The sequence below is a fragment of the Gopherus flavomarginatus genome, chromosome 2 (genome assembly GCF_025201925.1).
Source record: "Gopherus flavomarginatus isolate rGopFla2 chromosome 2, rGopFla2.mat.asm, whole genome shotgun sequence".
NCBI classification, from domain to species: Eukaryota; Metazoa; Chordata; order Testudines; family Testudinidae; genus Gopherus; species Gopherus flavomarginatus.
Window position 1 is genome coordinate 16713667 of NC_066618.1, and position 22608 is coordinate 16736274.

General features: G+C 42.1%; 1 protein-coding gene and 1 long non-coding RNA gene across 7 annotated transcripts in view; one reads left to right on the forward strand and one right to left on the reverse strand.

The window, feature by feature from the left end:
* The window catches only part of PRKAG2 (protein kinase AMP-activated non-catalytic subunit gamma 2), a 568070-nt gene that overhangs the window by 117100 nt on the left and 428362 nt on the right, over window positions 1-22608 (reverse strand). For 4 of the 6 annotated variants that reach the window (XR_007772607.1, XM_050940419.1, XM_050940417.1 and 1 more), the window contains one exon: window positions 3447-3537. The exons of 1 other annotated variant lie outside the window; for it this stretch is intronic. Coding sequence is in view for 3 of the 5 variants with exons in the window: in XM_050940417.1 (XP_050796374.1) it covers window positions 3447-3537 (91 nt within the window). In the remaining 2 variants the exon portion in view is untranslated. Of the gene's footprint in view, window positions 1-3171; window positions 3190-3446; window positions 3538-22608 lie in introns of those variants that run through there. One more of the 6 variants, XM_050940421.1, reaches the window with a different exon arrangement.
* The window catches only part of LOC127045057 (uncharacterized), a 37609-nt gene continuing 18585 nt past the window's right edge, over window positions 3585-22608 (forward strand). Inside the window, exon 1 of the long non-coding RNA XR_007772610.1 lies at window positions 3585-4088. This is a non-coding gene — a long non-coding RNA (uncharacterized LOC127045057). The remainder of the gene's footprint in view (window positions 4089-22608) is intronic.

The window sequence follows — 22608 nt, forward strand, 5'->3', positions numbered from 1 at the left end:
TATTTCCACTCCCTGCTAGAGGGACAGTGATCTTGAATTAAAATATTTTTGACTATGATACTTAATGTCCATTTTCTGGAAGAGAAGTCACCATTTAAATAGCATGCCCTGAGCTTTCTAGTAAAGAACTATTTTATTAATAATTAAAAGTTTCTCTGTTCTCTTACTGATGTTTAGAAGGGTCTTTTGGGCAGATCCAAGCAAACTAAACATATTTTGGCCCATCTCTTTCTTCCTCTCCTTCCCTTCTATGTATATATTTACGTGCTGGCTATTGTGTTTCAGCTCTGCTGCAACTAATACTCAGTCAAGAGAGTGTTTACTAGTAAGAGCATTCAGTACAAGAATTATGTTATCATTCTACTGCAAAAGACAGGATCTGGAACTGACCAACAAGTGAAACTAACAATAAAGAGAGTCCAGTCAAATGTCCGAAGCGAATAAGGGAGGGGGGGGGGGGTTTAAAAGCAAAGGAAGAGGGTAGAGAGAAGGAAGAACCAACATTTCTCTCTCAGGAATAGTTATCTTATGTGTTACTTGTAACACTAGTAGGTACAAAATACTTAGATACAAGTGTGATGTTTTTGAGTGAGTGTCCATTTTACTTACAGACCATCCCTTCTGAGAAACCAGATTCTGCAAAGCAATGTACCATCCCAGTCATGAGATAAATGCAGTTACAAGAAAGGCTGGTATTCTAAACAGCATTTCATTTCCCTCACCCTTCAGTTTAAACAATTAGTTTCAAATAATGTGAATTAATTTCCTTTAAATTAAAATGCCAGTGACATTCTCTCTCATTTGCGTAGACTTTCAAGAGAATCACAAGCAAGATCCATTCTGAGGCCTTGTTTTTTATGGTTACTTTCTGTTAAACATTCATTCCAAAGGAACTGCAGCATAATTTGATATACCAGATAGTTATTGACTGTTGGTGGACAAACTGTTGGGGAAGCTAGCCATATGTGAAACACAGAGCTAAATTAATCTATAATAGCAGGTAGAAAAGTTTCTAATTAAACATATTATTTTATATATCACAGAGAGAGAGAGAGAGAGAGCACACATGAAATCTAATCACATTCTTGAAGGTCTTTTGTTTCTGAACCACCTTACCACCCAGCAACATGTCTCATCTACCAAATAACCAGAACTAATTTTCTCTCCTCCCTTCCCTAACATTAGCACAACTGCAATCATAGCAACAAGAGCAAGATTGAGGTAAAAACAAAAAATAATAAGCACTGTGAACATTTCCATCTCCATCCCACTGTCTTTGGGCTTCTCTACGTATTGACTTCATGTATGAAAACATATTCTGACAATGAAAGAAGTTTTGCTCTAGTGCATGGGCTGTTACTTTTATCAAAATGGTCTCCACTGAAATACACTGCACATACCCGTGTCTGACGAACTGGGTATTCACCCATGAAAGCTTATGCGCCAATATGTCTGTTAGTTTATAAAGGTGCCACAGGACTCTTTGTTGCTTTTCGCACATACCCCCACCACCTATTTTAAGTATATAGCAGTCTTAATGCCCATGTTTTGATCACTATCCTTCCAGACAAAGATTAGATGGATTCTCTATAAAGATGGCAAGTGCCTCTGAATGGGGCCAGGGTTTGGTATTAAGCGTACTGTCCACCAACAGAGGAACATGCTTCCTCTGACATATTCCAAAACCAATATACAACAAATTAAAACAAAAGCAAAAACACTCAAACTTATATACCAACTCAAAAGAAGAGAGTCACACACCTCACTTCAGTTTGATGGAGGAAAATAAAATTTCGAGAAATACCACAATGGAACACAGTTTTGAGGAGTGAGAATGACTGGCAGTGAATTCATATTTTATAATCTGACGTGTGCTGGAAAATAAATGATTCTATCACAGTAATCTGTACTATCTTGTGTAAATGAAAGTTTTTGTTTAGACCAGACATCCATCTCAGCATGTTATGAAACACTACTATTAAAGTAGACATAAAACAATTGTAAAGCGGATTTATTTACATTTCCCAAAAATTGAATGTTTGTAGCAGATCAATAAGATAAGTTTAGGAAAGATTCTGCATGTCATGGTTTAACTCTGCAACTTAAAGATAAGAGGAAATCAATCGAGTACATGAAAGGTGCAGATGTGGTCAGAAATTATTGATGTTAAATTGGGGAAAGATAGTACAAATCAGAGACTGAATTCCTTACATCAAACATTCATGTAAAATAAGTCATCCTGAAGCTGCAGATTTTATTGTTCTGGTGAGAATTCACCAAGACAAAAAAAAGCCTGAGTCTATTTGACTGGCCTACCTTTGTTTTAAAAGTTATAGAGCAAGAAGCTCTTAGAAAAGCAGTCAAGCCAGTAGGACTCGAGAAAAACCTTTACCAGTCATAAAGGAATTTAAAATGAGGTTTGTGGCTAGTTACATTCAACAGCCATGTCAGCTACAGAAAGGAATAGCTATCAAAAAGAACATCTGATTAGTATGCTGGTTTATGTTTTTTTTTATACTATAATGACTCAGCCTATTATTTTCAAAGTTTTTAAAAGATATATTACTACACGTTCTGCAAATAAAAAGCCTACGAAGTTTTAGCTACTTTAAAATATTAAACGTGAAAATTAGATTTCTATAGCCATTCTAGGAAAGGCTCATGTCTAAAAACTACTACCTTAAGTTTTCAACACCCCTCCCCCCCTTCAAAAAGGCATATGCTAATAGATCTGCTCAAAATTATGGAAGAGAATAAACTCCTTTACAAAACAGTGTAGTGCTTGTAAGACATGTAAGTAAGTCAGAAGCTCATCTCCTACCTGAGTTAACTATTTGTCAGTCATCTAATTAGGAGCTAAATAGGAAGCAGTATCAAAGAAAAGCTGGCAGACATAAGTCTGTTCTGTTAACACTGACTTTTTCTAATACATGCCCACATCTGGTACAACAGTCCCAATTTTTTCATCTTTCAACTGTCATTTAGCTCTAGAGGTCAAGATCTACAGTACGTGTTATCAATGGGATACATAAAAGTTCTTTAAAAGCAAAAAAACAAACCACGCGTGTCAAAGTCCCCCCCTACAGAACTGGGCTCAACGATAACTGGAAAAACAGATCAGGGATCCCACCCCCGGAGAGGGTGACGAAGAGCGGCATTTGCCCGTCTGACCTGTCAGCTGAACAGAACACACGGGACGGGTCCGTACGCAGCGATCGCCCCGCACAGGCTGGGCCGAGCCCGGGGGCAAGGTCGGCTGTAACCCAGCGACCCGCCTCGCCCCTTTCCAAGGGCACAGGCAGCAGGGTGCGGGCAGCCCGCAGCGGGGCAGACGGGGGTGCCCGCCTGTCTGGGATTCCCCCCCCCGGGGGGATGCGAGCGAGCCCCGGAGCGAGGGGAGTGTCTGTCCGTCAGTCGCTGCTCTGCGGCAGGCGACTCCGACTTACCTTCATCGTCGAGCTCTAGTTTCTCCAGCATCCCTTCGGAGGCGGCCGGGGGCTGAGGAGAAGCCGGAGCCGCCGCAGCTGCTGCCGCCGCCTGCGGAAGGGGGAAAGCGGAGAAGGGGATCAGCATCCAGGCGCGGACCTACCGGACCCGCGGCGGCATCAGACGCAGCCCGGCGTGGCAGCGGCTGAGCCGGTCTGAGGGAAGGAGGGGAGTGGCTGCCGGGCGGACGCAGGGGGTGGCCGCTAGCCCGACGCCGTGTGGGGATGATGGAAGGGATGGCCCCTCAGCCTGACGGGGCTCGATTTGTGCTGTCTCCTACACACACTGGGGGAGGGGAGGAGGCGGGACCTCCCCCCGGCAGCTGCGCCCAGCCCATTAACCCTTTACACCCAGGCGGGATAGGGCTCTGTCCTTTCGAGAGGCCGCAGGCCTGTGACGTGGGAGGTCTCGCGTCTCCTCAGCATCCTTCAAGTCAGCGGGCCGCCGTTTACGTCCGTTAGATTCCACGGGCTGCCAAAAGAACCTTTCGGTGAGAAAGTTCCACCCCGTTCCCCGCGCGGTCCCCCTGTCTGGGGCCTGACTGGCATTTGGAACATTCCGTTTTGCTGCAATCAAGCCGGCTGCTCTGCACAGGAGGGAAGGTAACTACCATTCACACGAGGGGGAGGGGGGAAGGAGAGCGGTGATTGTGCTATTGCTACCTGGACCCCGGCTCAAGCCCTCCACCTTTCCCCGTCCAGCCTGCAAGGCGAGGGCGGGCTGTTAACGCTGCCTGCCATTCTTCCCAGGGTCGGGATAAGGCAGCCTGAGAGGAGGACACTCTTCCCCCCTCAGCCGGAGTTGGTAGCGTCCGATATATTCACCTGCCAAGGCGGCCGTGAGCAGCCAGTCCCACTGCTGTCTAGCAGGGGAGGCTGGATCCCACCTCCCCACTGCCAAGGGTGGGCCGCCTTCACGAGGCAGATATTTCTCAGGCTGTCGTGCAGGCCAGTCCCTGCTGCAGTCCCCACCCTCCCAGGCATGTCCCAAGGTCCTGCTGTGCCTGGAGACCCCCATCCTCCACATCCCACAACATGTGTCCCACACCGACTGGCTGTGGCACTATGAGACACACAAGAGTCAGACCTCAGCATTACAAGAGGCCCACAACATTCAGCAAGTCCCAGCATGCAGTGGTCCAGCTAGTTGTGAGGGGCCAGGCTGCACTGCATGTCAGACTCTTGCCTCGGCAGGCCCCATTTCTCTGAAGTAAAGATAAAGGGTAGTGTCACCTGTCCTACTATTCTTTACTCATTAGACAAAGATGCTGTGATAAATGAAGCTGTAAGGAGTGTGGGGACTGGATTTTGGAGATATGGAACAAGTGAAGTAGTCTTCATGCTCCTAGCAAGTTACTGTACCATTGGGCAAAGTCTGGACACCCTGCTCTAAAGTGAGCATTCCATTTTCTTGATTGGTTTCTGCTACAGAAGTGCTATAGCTTGTTTAAATACAGCAGATCTTTTCCATGTTAATGACCAAGAGTAAAATATTTTAAGGTTCTTATTTTACCTCCACTTTTCTAAGTCTGTTCATATAAAGTACACATTTTTGAAAGAAAGGGTAGTTACCCACTGGAAAAGTTTACCAAGGGATGAGGTAGATTCTTCATCCTTAGATATCCACTCTGGATGTAAAGACTTCATTCTAAATGAAATGCTCTGGTGCTCAATCAGAAGTTACGGTCCTGATGCAAGAATTAAAGGGTGAAAGTATATGGCTTTTATTATGCAGGAGGATAGACTAGATGACCATAATGAGCCTTTCTGGCCTTATAGTCTATAATTTAAAAAATGAATATCCTGAAGTTGCTAGTCACGACAGTGTGGATGCTTTAGAAATGTTCAGCATAAGTCACATTACCAGAGACAGGGTAATGTAAATAAAGTTTGCATTATCAACCTTCTGAAATAGTATATACTTTTTGTGGCCCAAAATCTGATTGTTAGCACTTGGCAGAGACAGGTCCAGGGAGATTTGAGGAGTTCTCCTTACCTTGTTACCTAACCCCTTCTGCCTCTTCCTGGGAGTTTTCAGTTTAGTTCTTAATAGTTGTCACTGTTTCATCTCTATCCTGTTATTTAACTGCCTTTTCCTTGGACAGCTACTGACTTATTTGTCTGCAGGGCTTCAAAAGAAGCATTCTTTCTCCTTAGAAGTAGGTACTCTGTCCCTTGCTGAGCTGTGGCAGCAGATGCTCGTGGACATTAGAAATGCCCCAATATGCAGAGCATGGTGCTTCAAAGGAGTCATAGCAACCGTGTAGAGAATACTAAGTAAGGCTTGTTTGGCACACAAGCACTGGCTGATGAAGGTGAGGAAGTCTTCCAAGGAGAAGGTAGACAGAGGACTAAGGCATTCAATATTTCTTGCTTTCCAGCAGAATAACATGCACAAAAAAATAGAGACCACCACAAAATTTGTGTTAGTGAGAGTTAAGGGTTAAGAAGGGAGTACAGAACCTTAACAATTCTAGCACAATTCTGCATCGCAGCTCCAAACAAGGAAAATAAGATCCTGAGGGGCTAGGTGACTGATTTCTACCCCTAAACAAATCCCTTCCAGTGGACATTAATATGAACCCTCACTTGCTCAGAAAGTAGGAGTGTCCAATTCTTGGTCATAAGACAGACCACCATGAGGACACTGTGTCAAGTTTAACTCCAAACCACTTGTGTGTTGTTTTTTGTAATGGCAAAATATTGTTATGTATACTTCAATGAATACTGTAGCTGATCAGCCATAGAACCACCATCAATACTGAATACAGTAATAGTAGTGCCACAGCCAGGCTGGGACCCTCAGAACATCCACAGCATTTTAATTATATCTTTTATTTGAGCTGTGCTTAACCACCGCCCCCATACAATTTTCCTTTATATCACTTGTCTTGATATTGATAAAATGTGCTTCTTACCAAATTTGTTTGTTTAAAAAAGAACCCCCAAACCATCACGGTGTCACCCTAACTCAAACAAATATAACCCAGTGCCTATGGTAGCCCCTGCAGTTCTGTGGGGAGCTATCAACTCCAGCTGGTGAGGAGCTGTGAAAATTCTGGGGGGAGGTACAAGGTCAAGGAAGGCACCTACCCCCCTGTCACATAGCAAATGGCACCTCTGTTTGCAATAATGAAAAGTAAACTTATCAGAATGAGGACCACCACTGATGTGTATCTTAACAACAATATTTACCTTGGAGAAAAGAATGTGAAATAAGGTTGACATCTCTGAGTTACAAAAAAAAAACAAGACAGTTGGGATGATCCTGAGCCAATAAAACTGGGCAGCTGACATTGAACACTGAGCACCCTTGCAGACTTCCCAGGACAGCTACCTCAAAAAAACCCAAAAACAACAACACACAATCCTGGGAAAACCTGGACAGGTGGTGGCCCTACTATGAAAGTAAAACTTCCAATAAAGAATACATACCTTTCAGGAGAAAAATTAATACTGATGTGACTAAAATAGTACTAAAGCATGTATTTGCAGGATCAGAAAAGTAATTACAGAAATCTGGTTTTTTAATTAAAAAGGATGAAAATTATATATAACAAAGTCCAAAAGGGTATTAATTTTCATAGCAATATCATAGGGTATGTTTCTAGAGCGGTCCTATGGGGATTGGTTCTTGGCCCTAAGCTATAACAACATTTTTATTAATGACCTGGAAGAAAACATAAAATCATCACTGATAAAGTTTGTAGATGACACAAAAATTAGGGAAACGGTAAATAATGAGGACAGGGTCACTGAAAGAGTGAACTGGATCGCTTGATTAGCTGGGTGCAAGCACACAATATGCATTTTAATAGGGCTAAATATAAAGGTATACATCTAGGAATAAAGAAATGTAGGCCATACTTATATGATGGGGGACACCATCTTGGGAAGTAGCAATTGAAAACGATTTGGCAGTCGTGGTGGATAATCAGCTAAACATGAGCTCCCAGTGTGACACTGTGGCCACAGGGCTAGTGCCATCCTTGGATGCATTAATAGGAGAATTTCAAGTAGGAATTGAGAGGTTATTTTATTTATGTGCTTAGAACTGATGTAACCACTCCTGGAATATTGTGTCCAGTTCTAGTGTCCAATTCAAGAAGGATATAGATAAATTGGGGAGGATTCAGAGAAGAGCCATAAGAATGGTTAAAGGATTAGAAAACATGCCTTATTGTGATAGACTGAAAGAAGCCCAATTTATTTAGCTTAACAAAAAGAAGGTTCAGGGGTGACTTGATTACAGTCTGTTAGTATCTACAGAGGAAACAAATATTTAATAGTGGGCTCTTCACTCTAGTCGAGAAAGGTGTAAAATGATCTAATGGCCAGAAGCTGAAGCTAGACAAATTCAGACTGAAAATAAGGCTTACATTTTTAACTGTCAGAGTAATTAACCATCAGAACAACTTAACAAGGATCATGGTGAATTTTCCATCACTGATAATTTTAAAATCAAGATTGATGTTTTTCCAAAAATATATGCTCTATGTTATACAGGAGGGCAGACTAAATTATCACAGTGCTCCCTTCTGGCTTTGGAATTTATGGATCTATTAAACTATGAATAGATGTTTGGGAAAAAAATTATGCCAGATTTTAAAACTGTGTTTCTTTTTAACATCACACAATAAGCTACTAAATACCCAACATTTAAAAAATGCATATGTTGTTTGTAGCTTAAATTTAACACACACACCCTGAAAGTATACAATGTATTTTACCTGCTATAGTACATAATAAGCCATAAGAAGACATTTAGGCCCAAATCATGCCATAAGATCAGTGCTAGCAAACCTCTCAAGCCTCACTGCAGGATCAGAATGTAAATTTTTTTGTGGGGAAAACTGTATCCAAGCTGGAATATTAAGACAAGATAATTATTAACCTCTAGTAATATTTGCTAGTGTATACATAATGCTACATTGCAGATGGCTGTTTTACCAAAACATCACTGTGCTATAATTGCCTCTGTACTGCTCATAAATGCATTGGAAACTGAGAATCTCCATCCTTGCAATGGAAACTCCATCTTTCACTCACCTGTGAGATAGCATGCCAGGATACTGCTAGGCTAATATTCTAAGATCAATGAACTATGTCAACATAATAGGATGAATTATTAAGGTCTAGGAGAAAAATCTGTCCTACCCTAGACAGGCTGTAACTCCCATTACATTCATATAATATGGCATAACATAGGAACATCTGTGTATTTAGACTATTTAATCTGCTGCCACAAAAGATTTCTAATAGCTCCTTTAGTCTATACTAGCTATAGTATATTAGTATAAACGAGTCTATATAGTATGTATTAATATACTAAGGCTTTGTCTAGACTAGGAGTTAATGGTATAATGTTAGAATGGGTTGAAGTCTACTGTAGGCAAGGCAGTGTATACTTGAACGTGTATTAAGATTACTGAGTTAGAGCCTAGGCTCCCCATAGGCTAATCACATATCAAAGGCAGAGTGTGCCTGGTCTGCATTTGACTTCTCAAATATGTTAGAACATGTCTCTCTCTCTCGAGTGGAACTCTTCAGTCACAGCTGCCATAAAACTAACTGAGTAAATTCTTTACCTCTCAGGGGCACATACCCATGGTCTCTCGAGACTGAAGGATGCCTACTACTACTAATACATCTTTAATTCTAATCTAGCCAAGGTTTAAAGCTATTACTATGTTAACACATTTGGGTTTTAAACCAACTGTGTTCAAAATAATTTAAAACTTTAGATGCTATGAGCCAGATTCTTCAGTATGCTGCAGCTCCTCTACTTTGATCTGTTTTTAATTGTGTAAAGGAACAGTGCTCCTGCCATACACCTTGGAATCTTTCTGATATACTGTAATTTTGTAAAGCATTTGTTATCCGTTATTGCAAAACCAAACTTAGTAAATGGTTGGTTTATTTTTGAATATATATTTCTGAAAATTGTCAAGCATTTTCCTTCTATGTTAGGTTACAGCTCAGAAGTTATTAATGTTTTAAAAACAGGTTTACAACCAGAGTATTGACACAGACAGAACCTTAATACAGCTCTGCTAGCAATCTTTATGAAGGCAAATTAAAACAAAAACTGAAGGTTAGTAGATTAGCAAAACTATAAAAATATGATGTAAACAAAAGAATTTTGGGAAGGGGAGAGCTTAAATCATAGTAGCAAATTGCTTATTTTTTATCGCTGTGTTCTTTCCCTAACGTTTTAACATTAAAATGAATGGGAATTACTCATATTCTGAAAGGGGAAATCTATCCCCTGGATTTTATATACACATATACTAAAACAACATTTAACATTTTCATCTCCACAGCCCTGTCTGTCTATGTATGGCCATGCAGGAAACATTATTTTCATTCACAATTTCATGCCCCATGTAAACATCATGGAGACCGAATGTTTAGTATGGTGGAAACAGGAAAGGAAGGAGCCAGTACCCAATGCTGCTAAACAGTGTCCCCTTAACTCAATTCAAGATCACTCATTGGCTCTGAAGAAGTCCCATGTAGTCTTGCTTGGATAGCAAATGCTATATGGGAAGCAAAATAGGGGATCCCCTAGGAGTTCTGAGACCGACATATTGAAAGGTAAACACAAAACACCAAAAAGGCCCAAAGCTGCATTCTTTATCACCCAAAATCTAATTGATTTCAGTGATGGTTTTGGTTGTGGCTTAGGCCCTAAATGTATGAGTGACAATTTCAGACTTAATATGTAAAGCAATCCATCATATGTATAAAAAAACTCTAAATGTTAGAGTGTGGAAATGGAAAGTTAAAGTATCCACCACGTTCCTCCCTACCAACTATCCTTTCACATTCATTATCACTCCGGCCCATTGGAGCCTTCCAGATTTTCTTGGCCTTCATGCAGGTCATGAGGGGAATGAGTCACAGGGGATGGATCACTTGATGATTACTTGTTCTGTTCATCCCCTCTGGGGCACCTGGCATTGGCCACTGTCAGAAAAGAGGATACTGGGCTAGATAGACCTTTGGTCTGACCCAGCATGGCTGTTCTTATGTTCTTATTATCATTTGAGGTAAGACTGAACTCTTAATTATCAGGGTGTATACACACACATATAAAAACATGAAAAGGATTTTTAAGAAGTTCAACCAGTCCAAAAACGTGAACCCAAAAAACTTCAAAATGTTTTTTTTTTTTGTTTTTTTTTTTTGCAAAAGGCTTAAAAATTCTCTTTCATAACAGGATGGAGTCTGTCAAATTTCAATTGGTTTGCTTTGTTTATTTTGCCACATTAGAGGCGGCTGAACATCAGCCTTATAATAGAAGACTTGCTTCAGCTTAACTATTACGAGATGACTCATCTCTCCATATTAATAAACTAAAACATATTAGTGATACTTACACTCTTACATTTACAGCTCTTAATCACTTTAATAATCACGTGGAAAAATAGGTGTTTCTACTCAAACCAATATACGCTTTTAGCCATTAGCATGTAGCCAATAAATGTAACCAAACAGTACATCCCAATGAATTTAAAAATCAGAACTAATCCTTTTATTTAATTTAATAGCTTTTCAAAAGTTGTTGGATAATTTATTAAAATTGGACATCATTTACTTTTCTCATACGCCAAGAGACTGCTTCTGCACAGATGTAAGGATCCCAGTGTACTTACAACTAAGAACTGGGAACTTGGCATGAAGAACTACCTCCATCATCTCATCTCCCATGGGACTCTGTTTGCATGTAATGATCTGCCTATGCACATTTGATTTCAGAATCAGGGACTAAGTGAGCAGTTGATAATCCTTAGGGAAATATGGGTAACATTTATTTGCTTTTCACAGGAGATGAAAGAGTATACCCAGGCCACAATTCAGCAAAGCATTAAAAAATTCTTAAATCCATCCATATTCAGGAACGCATTTAAACACATTCAGTTTAAATGCATGCTTAAGCACATGCCTAAAGTTCAGCAGGTATTTCCATGTTTTTCTGAAAAGGGATGGACTGATGAATCAGGGCCCCAATGCAGAGGAATGTAATCACTATAGACCAGATTCTGATACCACTTACAGTTGTGTAAAATTTGAATAACTCTGTTAAAGTCTATGAATCTAGAAATATTCCTAAAAGGCTGAAAACAGTTCTAGTTTGTGTCAGAACGTTGCCATGAGTAGTTTTCTTGGTTAAGCTTTTTCTGTTAAACTTGAACCCACTGGAGTCCGTGGCAAAAATCCCACTGGCCTTAATGGGACTAGAATTTCACGTCATGTGATTATTCTACTGGTTGCCAGGTCTCATAAGGACTTCTAACATAATTCTTGATGTTTTGTGGATTACAGTTTTTGAACCAGGTGCAGCACAATGTCTATATTACAAAATAGAGCTGACTATTAAAATAAGTAAATTTACTATATATGCTCCCCAGTGTCCACATTGTCCAACACATTAATAACAAAGAGCTGGGATAGAACTGGAGGTTTTGACAAGAGCTCATTTCTTCTGTTTTTGCCCGCAAACACCACCAGGGATAGTGCTGGCTTTGGGCCCCATTTTATCTAAACTCTCCCATGTTTAAGGCAATTTAGATACTTTTGGATCATCTCTAGAAACACATTTTTAGGCTTAGTATGTAAATTCTAATTGAGTACTCTGAGTGTTTCCTACATAAGAGTGGGTTAAATCACCTTCTACAAATAAACACATCTTTGTTTGCCTTTTTCCCAGAAAACCAGCGTTCATTTTAAATTAAAATACTCTAAAGCAAGTTGTGTTTGAATAATACAAAAGGTTACATATTAATCTGCAATGACTGGGTAAAGACTCAGAAAAACTTTGTTGCAAATGACAAGTCCGCATGAAACAGATTTACTAAAGTAATACAAGAAAAGTCTTACCTGTCCTTCATTTAAAAAATGTACATTCCCAGGCATGCATCCACTACTCATTTCTTCCTTAGCAGAAAAGGTATTGACATTAGTGTTCCTGTTATGCTTGGGGAGCCAGTTGTGCAACTGATAGTTTAACAGGAAAGTTTTAATGTCCTCGCAAGTACTTCAAAGAAGAAAAAATAACTCTTGCTTTTTGAAGCCTAATAGATTGGAGAGCCACAAGAAGGAATTCCTATCTAAATGCAAATCAAGGCACAACCATCTTGAATGCACGAATAGTTACAAATGGTAATTTTCCCACTATTTGCTAATGTTACATGCTACAATTATAGTCTTACACAACTGGAGTATTTAACAGCTATTCTGTTCAGAATGCAACAATGCATATTTTAGTTTTTTCTAGTCATAAAAGCAGCCCAAAATATTATTCTTATGTAGCAATTTGTTTAAGCACATTTAATTTAAAACATTGTTATTCCTTGTTTCTGGTTTAATTAGTTTTGCTCCAGAAATACATAAAGGCTAAAGTAGTCAGAAAAGAAAAAGGGTTAGATTTGCTCGCTGAACAATGAACAAAGTCTCCTACATGTTTGCTAGTGTGTGAATTGTGAGGAACTGATTTTCACAGTTTATTAGCAGCCTGATGTAGTGATGCTGAGGTTAGCACCACAATTGGATCCTTACCCTTCCTCATACAAAAATGGAAACTGCATTTAACTGTACAATTAACTTTGGGCATATACGTTTGCAATCCATCTGAGTGCAAAGGGCTGGACACATGCTCCTCAACACCTCTAAAACCCTGGAGTGGAGATGTCTGGGTGATTTTACACAGAACAGCTGTGCAGGAAGTGTGGAGTTTCCAATAAAGGATCTCTGTACACAAAAGTCCAGATTTCACGGTCCATGATGCATTTTTCATGGCAACAAATTTGGTAGGGCCCTATACATTGATGATATCAACTGAAGAAAAGGGTCCCAGTTTGACAGTATCAGGCTGTTGCCTTCCAGCAAGGCCAGGCCCAATCCAGTGCTTCCTCAGACAGTGAACTAATTACCAGGCATACCTTGGCATCGTCAGAAGAGTATGTCTGGGGACAGAGTTAGAACTGAAGGCGCTACTGATTCACAAATTCCTGGAAACACTGATTACCATCAAACCGTTCTGGCAAAGGATTCGCAGTGACGCTACTTGGAGTGGATTCTACAGGCTGTGCCCACAGAATTGTATTCTAAGTGTTGTGCTAGCTTGCCTACTCCTGCAACAGTTGGTTCTCAGCAATTGCGCAACTTAACTCTGTTGTGTTTGGCTGGCAGCCTGCCCACTTGGCCTAGCCGGGTTCTTCTTGGAGCTGAGATTGGCCAATTGGCTCCATCCATATACCTTTCCTAAGCCAACCTCTTAGGGTAATGGTCTGCACAAACTGTTGAGGCTGGGATATAGGCACCAGGTCTAGTATTTGGAGCAGGAGTCAGAATTGGAAGTCGAGCCAAGGGTCAGAGCCGGAATCAGAATCATGAGTTGAGCCAAGAGTCCGAGTTGGAATTTGAGACTGGGAGCAAGGATCAGGAACTTGGAACAGGTCAGGAAGGCAGAAACAAGGCAGGGAAGCAGTAACCAGGAGTCAGGTGAGAAGGCAGGGTCCAGTGTAGCAGGCAGGTAGAGCCCAGATGCGTGGACAACTTTCTGTGTTTCTTTTTGAGTTTAAGTAGGAAGCCCTCACCTATCAGAGGTCCTGGTATTTCTCCAGTCAGACCCTGGGAGAGGCCTGCCTGATGTAGTTTCAGGTTTCATGATCTCTCCACTCGGTTAGTAGCAAGCCACTGGGTTGGAGCAGGAGGCAACCACTGATTGGGAATCTCAAGACCCAATGCAAGACTCATGGAGTGATGACATTCTGCACCAGCCCCAAACAAATTAGTAAGGAAGGGGATGTCTCATCCAAAATACTACATTCAGCTGTTTTTCTTCCCCTATCTGGAGGGGATGTAATAAAATTTTCTCTAGTCTTAAAGGGCTTTTGAAACATTAGATGCTATAATTATTGTTATTTACTGTATGTGTGTGAAGGTGGTAGGAAACCAGACATTCCAGTTTCTATAGAACGCAGCATCCCAGTCTGTTACCAGAACAAATCCCTGAGAACACTGCACACATCAGTGCTCCATGCCCTCAACACCAGAAGTGACCCAGTGGAGAACAGAGCATTGAATTAATCTGAAAGGTCCTTAGTGGGTTGGACTTCTCCATTCTTGACCCACAGTGACAGCTGTGCTCTTCTGGAACAATGCAGCTAATCATGCTGGAGGACAACGCTTGTGAGAGCCTACAACTGTAAAATGACCTACATTACCAAGAATTAATAGCCGTCACAAATAGCGATCACAAATTTCTGCTCTTCTGCTCTAAATGCAAGGCACATTTCTTTGGCTTTGCTGTCTCTAACAAACTCGTAGCAACAATTTTAATTTATTTATAAAGAAACTTTACCAATACAAGACCCTCCACTGCACATATCTTCTCTCCAGGGGAAGAGTCAAGAGAACAAACAACAAGTGATAGATATGCAATCATGTTGTTTGAGTCACTTACTGGAAAGCCCTCAGATCATAGGTGCTGACTCCATGGGTGCTCCGGGGCTGGAGTACCCATGGGGAAAAAAAAATGGTGGTTGCTGAGCACCCACTGGCAGCCTCCTATCAGAACCTCAGGGGAGGGGGAGGAATGGGGTGAGAAGAGGTGGGGCGGAGTGGGGGCAAGAAGAGGTGGGGCAGGGATTTGTGAGGGTGAGGTCTTGGGGGAAGGGGTGGAGTGGGGGCAGGGCCTGGGGGGAGTGCGCACACACACACAGAGGAAACTCGGCGCCTGTGCCTCAGATACTATGGCGATGAGCATCATATAAGAACCTGTATAGAACAGAATTCCATTTCCTAAAGTGTAGGGCACATCTCCCCCGGGGACACAGACCTAGCTGTGGTAAGGGCACAGAAAATGTGCAATGTGTATGTCTTTAATAACATACAGCAGGGCTGAAGAGGCGCACAACTGGTTTCATTTTCCTGAAGAGTGATTTAGCTTTCAAAAGGTTTGAGAAATTCTGGCCTTTCAGAGGAGAGGAGTTTAAGGACAAGCTCAACAGTCTTCAGAGCATAATGGAAAACCCATCTGCTCCCACCATAGCCAAAGACAAGGAAATCGTGTGCGCAAACACAAATTAGGAAGCAAAGTGCCCAAGGACTGGGAAAGGGAAAAACAATAAAGTCCGACATTGATAACGTGATGCCAGTCTTAATTGCTGTATTTGGGACTTATATACTGTGGTTGATGGGCCTCTTAGAAACAGCACATATTTAATAATTTCTTTGTGAAGGAAGGATTCCCTGAAAGAGTTTTTTCTCTATCTGCCTTGACACATCACTAGAAGTTTGTATCCACCAGCAGTCCCAAGTAGGATTGATTGGGTGGGAAATCCTTTCCCAGCTTACCAGCATTAAATAGTCTCCCAGCTGCAACTGTTCTGCCATCCTTATCCTTAATAATAGATATAATATTAATTTAAGCAGTTAATATAAAAAAAGTAGGCTACATTGTGCTTTCAGTTACACCTTTGGATCTCTTTTAGTTTCAGTGGAATGTAGGGGTGTAATAAATAATTTAGCCCATTGTGAACAATTAAAGAAACTATCAGCAATCATATGTGGATAGCAAGCTCAGAGTCAGGAATGAGGAAACTGGATGAAATGGAGAACTTACTATTCTGAAGCATTTTTGCTATATTTTCCCTACAGTTCTATTGTTGAGAATCTCAGAGAATTGATCCTCCTCCTGAAGTCACTGGGAGTTGTGCTATTGACTTCAATGGGAACAGTAACTGATCCTTAACAGAAAGGCTAACTTCAGGATTCTTGACCAATTATCTTGCACAAAGGTAGAATGTCCTTACAGCATTGTGCCAGTGAGTTAACCATAAAATTGCATTTTGAGCCAGAAAATTTTGGCATCTTAGTACAGCTCTTCCAACCAATACGTAACAAAAATATAATGCTTTTGGTGAACATGTCTACAATATGTAAAATGGAAACCATTTTTGACCTGTTTTGCTAGTAATAAATTAGGGCACGCTAACACCTGGTGAAATTGTTTGAGTACACATTTCAAGGCTGAATTGCAAAGGTTATATATTTGTGGGGAGAGAGCTAGAGGTATCTGGCTAAGATACTTGATGCTATAATACACATTACATACATCTACAAATGTAAGAATATTACTGTGACCCAAAAAACTCTCAATGCCAACTGGCAAGGGAGTCACAAGAATATCCTGTACATTCTGCTTCACCAAAGAATGTCACACGATATCTTAAATGAAAGCCAGCATTATGTGCGCTGGTCACCATTATCACTGTGAAATGTCTGTACAAATACTACATAAGGAGCTATGTACGTATACTGAAAATGTGTTTTAAAGACCGTATCAAGGCAGAGTTGACAAACAGATCTTCTAGAGCGACAAAGGGGGTGATATCTTTTATTGGACCAACATCTTTTGGTGAAAGACACGCTTTTGAGCTACATAGAGCTCTTCTTCAGGTCTCTTTCACCAATAGAAGCTGGTCCAATAAGAGATTATCTCACTCACCTTGTGTCTCTAATATCCTGGGACCAACATGACTACAACACTGCAAAAAAATGTTTTGTGTCTGAGGAAAGATGTTTATTCATTTGTCTCTGTCAGCATGTGAATAAAGCTGTCATAACCTCTTCCCAGATTTGGACCTTAGCGTCCAAAATATGGGGGTTAGCATGAAAACCTCCAAGCTTAGTTACCAGCTTGGACCTGGTAAAGCTGCCACCACCCAAAAAATTAGAGTGTTTTGGGGCACTCTGGTCCCCCCAAAAACCTTCCCTGGGGACCCCAAGACCCAAATCCCTTGAGTCTCACAACAAAGGGAAATAAACCTTTTCCCTTCCCCCCTCCAGGTGTTCCTGGAGAGATACACAGAAGCAACTCCGTAAATCTAAACAGAGGGATTCCACCCTCTCTATTTCCAGTCCTGGAAACAGAAATACTTCCCTCTTCACCCAGACAGTATGCAAAGTCAGGCTAGTAAATCTAACACACACAGATTTCCCCCGACTTCTTCCTCCCACCAATTCCCTGGTGAGCACAGACTCAATTCCCTGGAGTTCCCCCCTAAAGAAAAACTCCAACAGGTCTTAAAAAGAAAGCTTTATAAGAAGAAAGAAAAATACATAAAAATGGTCTCTCTGTATTAAGGTGACAAATACAGGGTCAATTGCTTAAAAGAAATACGAATAAACAGCCTTATCCAAAAAGAATACAATTCAAAACATTCCAGCAACTATACCATGTAAATACAAAAGAAAAAAACAATAACCCCTATTGTTTTATGATCTCTGTACTCACAACTTGGAAACAGAAGATTAGAAAGCAGGAAACAGAAATCCTCTCATAGCCGAGAGAGAGACAGGCAGAAGACCAAAGAACAAAGGACTCAGACACAAACTTCCCTCCACCCAGATTTTAAAAAGTCTTGTTTCCTGATTGGTCCTCTGGTCAGGTGTTTCAGGTTACTTCTTTCCAGGTGAAAGAGACATTTACCCTTAGCTATCTGTTTATGACAAAAGCATTGTAAGCTAATACAATGGCTACACATCTACATATGAAGTAAACGGGGAGATGACATCAAAAGGGCAGCAGCACACTACCATGAGAATTATCTTGACTCAGTACAGACAATGAACTTTGAGGCCATAAGAAGGCAAAAAGACACCCTTTGATCCTCCAGCAGGAAAGTAAACAGGCAGCATGTTTACATTCATGAAAACTGGATCTCTGCCTACCTCAGTGGAAAATGCTGCAAAAGGCTTTGGGTGAGAAACTTCTTTAGACAGGCTGTCAGCCTGTTAAACTAAGTTTAGTCTTTAGAAAACGTGTTATGATTTTTATATGTAAAAAGCTGATTTATCCAGCATGTTGCAGGAATGGGGGGTGTCAGTAAGTGAAAAATGCCATTTAACAAAGAAGGAGGGAGTTTGGGTGTGGAAAGGGGCTTGGGGAAGCGGGTTGAGGTGAGGTGTCGGGTGCCAGAGTCAGGAGGCGCTCACGTCAGGCATCTCCCCAGTGGCGACCTATCCCAGCTGCTCCTAGGTGGAGGGGTGGCAAGTGGCTTCACACACTGCCCCCGCTCTGCCTCCAGTATTAGCTCTGCAGCTCCCATTGGCTGGGAACCATTGCCAATGGGAGCTGTGGGGGCAGTGCCTGCGGGCAGAGACAGCGTGCAAGGCCGCCTGCTGTGCTTCTGCCTAGGAGCAGCGAGAACAGGTCGCCGCTTGCGGGGAGCCGCCCAAAGTGAACGCCCCTTGAATCTGGCACCCCACGTCCCAACCCGCTGCCCCCAACACCTTCCTGCACCCAAACTCCCTCCCAGAGCCCGCACTCCACTGCCGGCCCTACGCCAAATGGACTAGAAACTGGAATTTCAATGAAGATTAGAAATGTCGGTTTATAGAGCTTTCTGGTTGGTGAAGTGCCGGATAAACAGCTTTTACTTTATTCCATTACCCTTACTATCTCTTGAATCTTTGATCATTAACTTCTTGTTCAATGCTGATCCTGAGCAGCAGCTTCCCCTACTCTGCAAGTACCGGGAGGAGGGGGGGGCTCAACCCTTGGCCCACCTATGCCACCCCTTTCCCCAAGCCCCCACCCTTAACCTGCCTCTTCTTTCCCCCCTCCCTCCTGCCCACGGCAATCAGCTGGCTTGTGACGTTCAGGAGGGAGAGGGAGCCTGCACACCAAGTCCTCGCTCTTCCCCCCTCCCTCCTGAACGCCGCAAGCCAGCTGATTGCTACAGGCAGGAGGAGGTGGGGGAAGATGCTGATCTGCGGAGTCTGCCAACGGGCGGGAGGCACTGTGGGGAGGTGTAGGGGAGCTGATTAGGGGGCTGCCAGCTGTGGACAAAGCAGGCAGCCAAATGACATTAAACCGAAGCATTGCACAATTTTAAATGGAGCATGTTCTGTTATTGAGCAGGGATGAGAGGAGGTTAAGTGGGGAGTTACTGTACTCAGAGAAATATGTAGTTCAGGCTCTAGAGCTTGAGTCTTTCCAAGGCTGACAGGGAGGAACCACTCAAAGCCACTGCAATGGCCTATGGAGGTAAGAGGTTTGTTTCACAGGTTTGTCTCAGAGCTTTGTACTAGCCTAACAGAGACTCTCTCGCTCCCTGTGCCATATTGCCAGTTGTGATCAGTGAAGGTGCTCAAGCAAGAGTCTCTTTTGTATAAGAGAAGAAGCTGCTGACAGGGCAGTCTCCATTTTGGCTATTTTGGGTTGAGGGAGGGAGTTCCACATATGGTGTCCTTGGCATACTTACTGCAAGACTCCTTTAGAGAGACAGGGATACAATAAGGGCTATTTATGAAGAAAGGAGGTTGGTTTGGCTTTGGTGTTCCTGTAATTGTTTATTATTATTTTAACTTATGAAGGTGAAGAAGCTGCTGGTTTTAATTTTATTTTGACTGTATCTAACTTTTGGCAACGTCACCTAGAGCTCAGAATAGGTGGTGGTGTTCGTGGGGGGAGGGAGAGAGGAGTTAACACCTATTACAGAAATAAAAAGTATTATTTAAGGCTCTCTGTAGACGCCAGCCTACACCACTGCATTGGTTTGTTTGTAAAGTTATTTTCCCAACCACTAGAGCTAAAAACATTCATTTAAAATAAATAAATGCCTACATTGTGGTTCACAATTTCATAGCCAGTGATCATGTATGCATACTAATTTGTGTATTGTGCTTTTATCAGGAAGTCATATGCTAATTCTTTGCAAATAATCAGTTTTGAATATATTTCTGAATTGTTTAAGAGGAAACTCTAAACGTGGGGAGCCAAAGCAGTGATCTACTTCAGCAGTGATCCTGTATGTAAACTGTTACTTACAGTCAGTGTCTAATAACAGGGTGGTGATCTATAAAATAACTGAGGCCCAGATCCCCAAATGTAGTCAAAGGCAAATCCCAGTTTTGGCACCACTGTGATACACAAAACCCCCACTCAGCTGCCACCTTATCCTATAGTTGCCTACACTCAGTGGCTACATTTTTGCTATAAAAGTTCTCTGATCACCTAAGTTTCTGTCTCTGCCTTAGTCTAGAAATTCAGATGCCTATCTCCCACTTTAGCTCCAGTGCGATCCACAAACTGGGAGCAGGTAGGCAGAAGTGTGTGTATCTCACCTGTGAGACCCGATCTGGTAGATGGCCTCTAAGCACTCCTGTCAGATTGGGTCTCAATCAAAATCTGGGTGGGAATGGTGACCACCTTACTACTTTTAGCCAAGTGGTTAGAAGTGCTCACCTGGGATGTGGGAGATCTACACTCAATTCCCCTCTCTGTCTGAGGAAGAAAATATTTAACAGTGGTCTCCCATCTTTCAGGAGGGTTCTCTAACCACTGAGCTATGGGATATTCTGATGTGGAGCTCCCTTAATCTCTTCACTTTGGATAAATACCTAGAATTACTGGGCAAAAAGAGAGAGAGAGTGAGTGACTGTACAGCTTGGTGGTTAGGGCACCTACTTCCCACCTGGGAAGTAGGAGACCTAAGATTCAGTCTCTCTGCTCCAGTGACAATTTATACTCAGTGAAACAATTTCAACATGAGTGATTAAGGGAGTCTCAAATCAAAATACAAGAACTGGATAAGGTGGAGAACCTGGCCTTCAGATCTGCCTCACACCAGCCAGTTGTCGAGGTAGAGCAAAGACATGAATCCCCTCCCTCCGCAAATAGGCACTCTCTCTGCCCAGCATTTGGTGAATTCAGACAGGGCTGAGGACAAGCCAAATGGGAGTACTGTGACCATGAATCTCAGGCACTTCTTGTGGTTTGGCAGTACTGCCACATGGAAGTAAGTGTTGTGAAGATCCAGGGCACCAAGCCAATTATTTCAATCTAGCGAGGGAAGGATCGTCACTAGGATGACTATATGAAATCTCATATATTTGATGTATTTGTCGAGATTCTGAAGGTTGAATACAGGTCTCAGAAAGTTCCATGAGTAAAACCCCTTGCCCTGATGTTGAAGGGGACTTCTTCTATGGTCCCTGAAGCAAGTAACTTCTTGTGGAAGCAGCAATTCATGAGCGGGAACCTGAAAACGGATGGAACAGGTGGGCAAGTAGAGGAAATTAAGAAAAACTGGATAGAGTATCACAGTTGTATAGTGCTTAAGACCTACTTGTCCATTGTTATGGCTTCCCAAGCATTGAGAAAGTGGAACAATCTGGCCTCAAATGGGAGAGAAATGACAGGAAGATTGCCAGTAACTTGACTGCTGTCCTCAAGGCAGAAGTCAAAAGGATTGCTTACCAAAGGATAACTAAGGACAAGTTGGCTGGTTGGAGTTGAAGCCAGAGGGTTTCTTCTTCTGATTTATGTCTCCTCTTTGGAAAGACATGTTGGCAAAAGTGTAAGTAGGCTGCCTGTAGTACCATTGATAGTGCTATGATTCCTGGGCCCTGTCCTGCCATCGCTTGGTGGCTGGTGTGTAGTCTCCTAACAGAGTGTAGCAAGGGAGTCTTTAAATGAGTGTAAAATCTCCATTTTTTTCAGAGAACAGAAACTCACCAGCCAAAGAGTATAATATGTTGGATGTTAGGGGCTATACTGGAATTTTTGTGATGAAGAGGTTCTTCTAGTTGTGATTGCAGAGGCCGTACCCTAGAAGAAACATCTGCTGTGTCAACCGCCAACTGGATCATTGATGTGGCTGCTAGAGGACCTTCTGTCAGGAAAGCCTTAAAACTCTTCCTTTGCATCTTCAGGGAGTTTTTCAGTGAATTTAGACGTGATCTAGTTTACAAAGTCTTTCTTTTATAAACAAACCTGCTGATTAGCTATGCATGTCTGGAGAGACAAGGCAGAATAAATCTCTTTCTCCACAGCCTCCTTTTCTTTGGGTGTTAATTTGAACTTTCCCTGTTGCAACCTTTCACTGGTGACAGTGACCACAAGGGAGTTTGGGGCCAGATGGGAATAAATACATTCAAAGCTTTTCATGAGGACATAGTAATGTTTGTCTTACTTGTAGGAGCTAAGGAGATTGGTGTGTATCACAAGGTCTTTGGCTCCAAAACAGCCTCATTTGCAGAGAGGGCAACCCTCCCAGGTGCTGACAACTTAATGTCCAGAGCTTGTCTGTGTTCTCTTAGACAAATT